Source organism: Rutidosis leptorrhynchoides, chromosome 11 (assembly GCF_046630445.1).
Source record: "Rutidosis leptorrhynchoides isolate AG116_Rl617_1_P2 chromosome 11, CSIRO_AGI_Rlap_v1, whole genome shotgun sequence".
Classification (NCBI taxonomy): Eukaryota; Viridiplantae; Streptophyta; class Magnoliopsida; order Asterales; family Asteraceae; genus Rutidosis; species Rutidosis leptorrhynchoides.
Genome location: NC_092343.1, coordinates 329,762,778 through 329,771,262, shown reverse-complemented (window position 1 = coordinate 329,771,262; position 8,485 = coordinate 329,762,778). Strand labels below are relative to the sequence as shown.

The 8,485-nt window shown below is 34.6% G+C and overlaps 1 protein-coding gene across 1 annotated transcript; it reads right to left on the bottom strand.

The window, feature by feature from the left end:
- Positions 1-2,250: 2,250 nt before the first annotated feature.
- On the bottom strand, positions 2,251-4,404 carry LOC139875747 (putative disease resistance RPP13-like protein 1). The gene is made up of 4 exons (XM_071863051.1): positions 4,351-4,404; positions 4,092-4,124; positions 3,662-3,866; positions 2,251-3,536 (listed from the first exon to the last, which is right to left on the bottom strand). Exons 1-4 carry the CDS (start codon positions 4,402-4,404, stop codon positions 2,251-2,253), a joined length of 1,578 nt encoding a protein of 525 aa, XP_071719152.1.
- Positions 4,405-8,485: the final 4,081 nt, after the last annotated feature.

The window sequence follows — 8,485 nt, the reverse complement described above, 5'->3', positions numbered from 1 at the left end:
AGAAAAAAACTGAAATAGCTGATTGGTTTGAGCTGTTGTGGTGTGAGCCGGAGGTCATGGGTTCGAGTCTTGTATGGAGCATTTTTTTTAGAAAAGGCTTTTACAAGGGTATACACTCTTAATTTCATTTCTATTATTACTATTATAGATATAATTATTATGATTATTGTTATTACTAAGTATTATCATTAGGTATCAGGAGTATTATTAATATTATTATTATAAGTATTATTATTATTATTATTATTATTATTATTATTATTATTATTATTATTATTATTATTATTATTATTATTATTATTATTATTATTATTATTATTATTAATAACATCATTATTATCATTATTAGTATTGTTATTATTAAAGATTATTATTTTTACAACTATATTATTATTATTATTTTAATCATTTTTACTGTTAGTATTATCATTATTAATAAAGTTATTATTATTATTATTATTATTATTATTATTATTATTATTATTATTATTATTATTATTATTATTATTATTATTATTATTATTATTTTTATTATTTTTATTATTATTATTATTATTATTATTATTATTATTATTATTATTATTATTATTATTATTATTATTATTATTATTATTATTATTATTATTATTATTATTATTATTATTATTATTATTATTATTATTATTATTAGTAAATCATCATTTTCTAAACTATCATTTTAACAAATAAATACTTTGTATATAAAGATACTTGTTACATATACTATAACTATATTGATAATACATAAACATTATATATTAAACCTAATAACATAGTTTACATAAATATTTACATATAACAAATTATTTATTTTACATATAATATTAAACTATATAAATATTAACTATTTTAAATATGTACAAATTAAATATATAAGATATATAATTTAAGATATAATATATGAATTTATTCGATTACGAGTATATGTGTTAATATATATATAAATGATATAGGTTCGTGAATCCGAGGCCAACCTTACACTTGTTCAATGATGTTATATGTATTTTTACTATGAAATACAGTATGGTGAGTTTCATTTGCCTTTTTACCCTTTATATTTTTGGGCTGAGAATACATGGGCAATTTTTATGAATGTTTTACGAAATAGACACAAGTAATTGAAACTACATTCTATGGTTGAATGATCGAAGCCGAATATGCCCCTTTTTGCTTGGTAACCTAAGAATTTGGAAACCGATCTCCAAATTGACGCGAATCCTAAAGATAGATCTATGGGCCCGACGAACCCCATCCAACGTACCGGATGCTTTAGTACTTCGATGTTGTTTTATATCATGTCCGAAGGGTTTCGCGGAATGATAGGGGATATTCTTATATGCATCTAGTTAATGTCGGCTACCAGGTGTTCACCATATGAATGATTATTTTTGTCTCTATGCATGGGACGTATATTTATGAAAACTGAAAATCTTGTGGTCTATTAAGATGTTAGAAATGATTATTTATGTTAAACTAATGAACTCACCAACCTTTTGGTTGACATTTTAAAGCATGTTTATTCTCAGGTATGAAAGAAATCTTCCGCTGTGCATTTGCTCATCTTAGAGATATTACTTGGATTCATTCATGGCATATTTCAAAAGACGTTGCATTCGAGTCGTTGAGTTTATCAAGATTATTATTTAGTCAATTATAGTTAGATATATTATAAAATAGTATGTATGCCGTCAACTTTCGAAGTAAATGAAAATTTGTCTTTTAAAACGAATGCAATGTTTGTAAAATGTATCATATAGAGGTCAAGTACCTCGCAATGTAATCAACTATTGTGAATCGTTTATAATCGATGTGGACTTCGTCCGGATAGATTAGGACGGGTCTCTACAATCCTGACTATGGGATGCTTTAGTACTTCGAGGTTATTTTAAACACACCTGATCTGATGTACTTCAGAGGGTAAAACATGAACGTTAAGGCTTGTTACCGGGTGCCTACAACTTATAGAATACTTTTATACACTTGCGAGTGTACATATATTTATAAACGGAAATCTTGTGGTCTATTAACATATTGAAATGATCGTTGTGATAAACCTATGAACTCACCAACCTTTTGGTTGACACTTTTAAGCATGTTTATTCTCAGGTATGAAAGAAATCTTCCGCTGTGCATTTGCTCATATTACATAGAGTCATTCACTGCATATTAGGATAGCACCTCGCAATGGAACCAAATATTGATGACTTCGTCTAGGTGGATTAGGACGGGTTGTTATACATGGTCTGATGTATTAAAGCGTGACCGCCAATTAACTGACACCGGAAAGAACGTCCGCAAGCGTCTTGATTTATGTAATTCCTTGAAGTTTATAAATTCTTCATCTGGTTGATTTAAAAATGAAAAGTGGCGGATCTTATTAAAATCTTCATTCCTACCATTTACATTCATCTTATCATCCAACATAAAGAAGAACTCTCCCGCAAAACTTATGGCCAAGTCATGCATCAAGTCATGCATTATGTATTCTGATTCCTTTTCAGTTGAATGCTGAAAAAACGATCTTGATAATAGACCTTCAAAATACTGGTGACCCAGACTCTCCATTGTCTTAGTGCCCTTTGATTCAGAAATAAACCCCTCTGCCATCCATAGTAACACTAATGCGTTCTTGTTGAACAAGTAGTCTTTCGGGAATAAGCAGCAATACACAAACAATTTTTTCAGATGTAGAGGAAGATCATAGTAGCTCAGCTTGAGAACCGGAAGAATATCACCTTCGCCATCATCAGAACTCCATATCTCACTCTTCAACAACTTATCCCATTCATCATTTCCTTTTCCTTTCAAAACCCTCCCAATTGCTATCAATGCTAAGGGCAACCCCTTACATTTCATAATTATATCTTGAGCAAGTGATGATAATGGATGGTTGTCAAAATTATGCTCATCTATGGCAAATTTTGCTAACAAGGACAAAGAATCTTCATCCGATAGAATCCCTAGATTGTGACATTTAACATTATCCATCGTTGATGCAACCTTCATCTTCCGTGTAGTAACTATGATTTTACTTCCAGGCGCCCCCTTAAGTAGTTTTTCAAGATCTTTCCACTTCTGGTGGTCTTCATTCCAAACATCATCTAACACAAGTAGAAACCTTTTGTTTGAAAGTTTCTCTTTAAGGACCTCTTGAAGGTGATTTAAACCAGCAGGTGTGTTGTCCTCTCCGGTGACAGCTTGATAAATCGCCTTGCTAACAGCGAGCACATCAAAGTCGTTTGAAACACAAACCCATGATGTTAGTTCAAAGTAATCCTTCACTTTTTCATTGTTGTACAAAAGTTTGGCAAGAGTTGTTTTCCCAACTCCACCGAAGCCAACTATGCACACAACGCTCACATTTTGATTACATGATTCATCCCCCAACAACTTCTCAAGCACTGCCGCTTCATCCTTTTCCCGGCCCAAAACTGGAGACTCATCTAACAGTGATGTTTCCTCCAGTCGTTCAAAATTTCTGTTTGATCTAAGTGCGAGTATCGTATTGATATCTACACCTAACATATTTTTATTCTCGTAAAGACCATTTCAGCAAGCATAGAACGCATCTTACGACCATACATCATGTTATGAGGTGATAAATTAGTACAAAAGGTTGGAATGATCTTTTTCAATACCTTACCGATGCTTGTGTTGCCATGTGATTCATCATTCAACTTTCTTCGCAAAGTTTCGGTGGCCATATCATCGAGTACATCTTCAATGTCATAAGCTAGACGATGAAGATCTAATAGCCACACTTTAACAGCTTCCTGTGTTATATGCCTCTCACTTGCATTAGCAAGCACAACGTCAATATATGTCCACTTTGTCTTCAGTTTTTCCAGCTGAGATTCGATTCCTTCTTATAAGAGTCAATCATAATACTCGGTTATCTATATTTAGCATATATGTTAATGTATAGCTGTAGGTATATTATTTCCTATATTAAAAGATTGGTTGTTATGTATTTCCTAATATGGTGGGATCCTCAATTGTATATAACATATTACTGTGATCAATGAAATCAAGCATTCAATCCTATTCTCTCTATTATGGTATCAGAATAATACCCACGATCCTCTTTCTACCTTCATCGTCTTTCTCTACCAAAAAAAAAAAAAAAAAAAAAAAAAAAAAAAAAATTATGACTCTTTCGTTTTTCTTCTGAAATCATAAAATCCAATCGGCCAATTCTTGATTCCCATCTCTCTTTTGCAAAATTTTAAGACATCATCAACGTGTCCTCTTTTGTTGATTTCGGAAACATATAACATATCAATTTATTGACAAATCAAACACATATCCTTAATTTTTCTTCTGTTCTTCTACAATATCTTCTGAAGATTTTAATCTATTATCTTCATTCTTTATTTTAACTCTCATCTCCTTTATTAATTACATAAAAAAAAAAAATCCCTGTTTGTTCAATGCATTCATGGCTGACATCAATAACAAATTCCAATCACTCACCATTAACCGGCCTGACGAAAATTGGTATATGGACACGGGGCCACGTCTCACATGACAAGTAAGAGAGGTAAACTTCGTTCTTATTTCAATATGGGTTTACCTAAACGTATTATTGTAGGTAATGGACAAGGCATGCCAATACATGGGTTCGGCCATACTGTTATTCCAAACCCAAACCAACCTCTATATCTATCAAATGTCTATCATGCTCCAAACTTAATTAAAAATCTAATCTCGGTTCATCGATTAACTACCGATAATTATGTTTCAATTGAATTTGATCCTTTTGGCTTCACTATTAAGGATTTGTCAACAGGGACCACAATCATGCGATGCAATAGTACGGGTGAGTTATATCCTCTCACTCATGAGTTACTTCCAGCTTCATCTTCTCCTTCCACATTCGCTGCTATCTCACCAAATATATGGCATCATCGTCTCTGGCATCTGGGACATCAAGTTTTACTTTCGCTTAGAAATAAGGACCTTATTCGTTGTAATCCAATTAATAAACAAAAGCTTTGTCAATCTTGCGTGTTTGGTAAACAAGTTAAAGTACCCTTTTATGATTCTACTTCGCATACTGTCCTTCCATTTGATATCATTCATAGCGACATATGGACATCACCAATTACAAGTTGTGGTGGACATAACTTCTACGTACTATTTTTAGATGACTTCTCAAACTTCCTATGGACTTTTCCTCTTGGCAATAAATCACAAGTGTATGATGTATTTAATTCATTTTCAAAATTTGTGAATACTCAATTTGGTCTCTCAATTAAACAGTTTCAGTGTGATAACGGAAAGGAGTACGACAACACTAAGTTTCACAATTTTTGTAATCAAAATGGAATGCGCTTTAGATTCTCTTGTCCTTACACGTCTTCCCAAAACGGCAAAGCCGAACGTAAGATTCGAGCCATCAATAACATTATTCGAACCTTACTCTCACACTCGTGCGTACCGCCTTCATTCTGGCATCACGCACTTGAAATGGCTACGTATCTTATTAATATTCTTCCGAGCAAACTCATAAACAATTTCTCCCCAACTCAAATTTTGTACCAGCGTATGCCCTCTTATCAACATCTTCGGGTATTTGGGTGCTTATGTTACCCACTTATACCATCTACACAACGCAACAAACTTCAACCTCGTTCTATGCCCTGCGTTTTTCTTGGCTATCCTACTCAACATCGTGGCTATAAATGCTATGAAATCTCTACCAAGAAAATCATCACATGTCGCCATGTTACGTTTGATGAAAACATATTTCCATTTTCCCAACTGTCTAAACCTTTAAACACTTCTTATCAATTCTTACATGAACCTATTAATCCCATATTTCACACCATGTCTTTTACTGATGACACTCCAGTCCAAAATACTCCTTCACCAACCAATTTTCCTACTCATTCTAATGATCAGTTTCCAAACACATCTCCATCTACTAATATTCCTAAGCAACCCTCATCCCACAGTACTACACATACTACTCAAGCTCCTACACAATCTGATGCTACATCTCCAAATGAACATCTACCTTCTAATATACATCCCTCATCACACACTACACAATCTGATGCTACATCATCAAATGAACATCATGCTTCTAATATACAGACCTCTTCTGATAATCCTACCACTTCAACGCAATCTCGAACCATGCATACACATAGCATGTCCGGTATCTTCAAACCCAAAACTCCTTTTAATCTTTCTGCCTCTACAACTTTATCTCCTCTTCCTCCTAACCCCAAAACAGCCCTGGCTGACCCAAATTGGCGCCAAGCCATGACCGACGAATACGAAGCCCTTATTGCAAATAAGACTTGGGTTCTTGTTCCACGCACACCCGATATGCATGTTATCCGATCAATGTGGATATATCGTCATATACTCAAATCTGATGGGTCATTTGAGCGGTACAAAGCACGTCTCGTGGGGGATGGTCGCTCACAACAAGTAGGTGTTGATTGCACGGAAACATTTAGTCCCGTTGTAAAACCGGCTACAATTCGAACCGTGCTAAGTATTGCTATTTCAAATCAGTGGGATATACGCCAACTTGACGTGAAAAACGCTTTTTTACATGGTACTTTAAATGAAACCGTTTACATGTATCAACCCGTCGGGTTTAGAAATCCAAAGTTACCAGATCATGTGTGCTTGTTAAAACGCTCTCTTTACGGTCTGAAGCAAGCCCCACGTGCATGGTACCAACGCTTTGCTAATTTTGTCTCCACAATTGGTTTCGTTCATAGTAAAAGCGATCACTTCTTGTTTATTTATCATAATGGAACGGACATAGCCTATATTCTATTATACGTAGACGATATTATTTTGACTACTTCAACAATTAAACTACGTATTAAATTAATGTCTTTGTTGGCTAATGAATTTTCTATGAAGGATTTAGGGCCCCTAAGTTCATTTTTAGGCATCTCAGTTACAAGACACAAGTCTGGCTTATTTCTCAACCAAGCTGCCTATGCTACTGATATTATAAAAAGATCTGGTAAACCTTTTTGCAATTCAGCTGCTACCCCAGTGGATACTAATGGAAAATTGAGCTCCTCTGCAAGTGAACCTTACTCGGATCCTACCCTTTATCGGAGCTTAGCCGGAGCACTCCAATATCTAACTTTTACTAGACCCGATATTTCTTATGCGGTACAACAAGTATGTCTTCACATGCATGATCCACGAGAAAGTCATATGCTTGCACTTAAACGGATCATTCGATATATTAAAGGTACATTATCTTTCGGCATACATCTTAATGCGTCTAAACAACATAGTCTCGTCGCCTACACGGATGCAGACTGGGGTGGATGCCCGGATACTCGGCGGTCCACATCGGGATATTGTATGTTCTTGGGGGATAATCTGATCTCATGGTCCGCAAAAAGGCAACCAACATTGTCAAGATCGAGCGCTGAGGCTGAGTATCGGGGGGTAGCTAATGCCGTAGCCGAGTCATGTTGGATCAGGAACCTACTTTTGGAACTTCACCGTCCAATCTCCAAAGCTACCCTTGTGTTTTGTGACAATGTAAGTGCAATATATTTGGCAGATAATCCGGTGCAAAACCAACGCACCAAACATATCGAGCTTGATATTCATTTTCTCCGGGAGAAAGTTGCTCGAGGAGAAGTTCGCGTATTACATGTCTGTGACGATCGCTCCAAATCCATATGGACGAATACGTCATTCATTGATTTCATTGCGAGGTATTTGACCTCTATATGATACGTTTTGTAAACATTGCATTCTTTTGAAAAGGCACACCATAAATGAATATTTAAATCAAAGGTTTTCGACATCTGATGATTTCTACATATAGACAATCACCGTATATAATAGTTTACAACATCATTTCTGTTGACAATGCAGTCAAAATAAGATACATGGTGATGATTTGGTAAATGCAACGTCTCCTTGAAAAATATGTCATGTAAGACTCCATGCACATAGCTTGTTTAACATCTAAGCAAACAGCGGAAGACTTCTAGGAAACCTGAGAATAAACATGCTAACAAGTGTCAACACAAAGGTTGGTGAGTTCATAGTTTTAATGTTGCTCATAATCTGTATATAAAAGTGGATCACAAGATTTCAGTTGTTCCATCCAGAAATGTTTATCAAAATATTCTACGAAATTGAGCACCCTGGTAACTAAACTTAACGTATATATAATTTGTACCCTTTGTATAATCATCTTAATAATACACGCAAACCAACGTGTACGCTTCTCAAATAGCATACATCCGTTAAAAGGCTAGTGCTCTAGCTCGGACGGGGATATCAAGCCCTATGGATCCATACACAACTACTCGCGCCCACCAGTTCTTATAACTGGCAGTTACTAGTTACCAAAGCTAAGGGATTTTCGGTTCAAACTCAGTGTAGAATTTAGCATGTACTTGTATCCATTGCGTTTAAAATAAAGTGCATGTATTCTCAGCCCAAAAATATAGATTGCAAAAGC

What these genes read in the sequence shown, in the direction of transcription:
- LOC139875747 (XM_071863051.1), bottom strand. Translation starts at nt 4,404, where the DNA reads ATGAGAGTTAAAATAAAGAATGAAGATAATAGATTAAAATCTTCAGAA. An exon ending in TAAAATCTTCAGAAGATATT is followed by an intron (nt 4,125 to 4,350) that starts GTAGAAGAACAG and finishes TTTTTTTGGTAG; the next exon opens with AGAAAGACGATGAAGGTAGA. An exon ending in ACATGGCAACACAAGCATCG is followed by an intron (nt 3,537 to 3,661) that starts GTAAGGTATTGA and finishes AAAATATGTTAG; the next exon opens with GTGTAGATATCAATACGATA.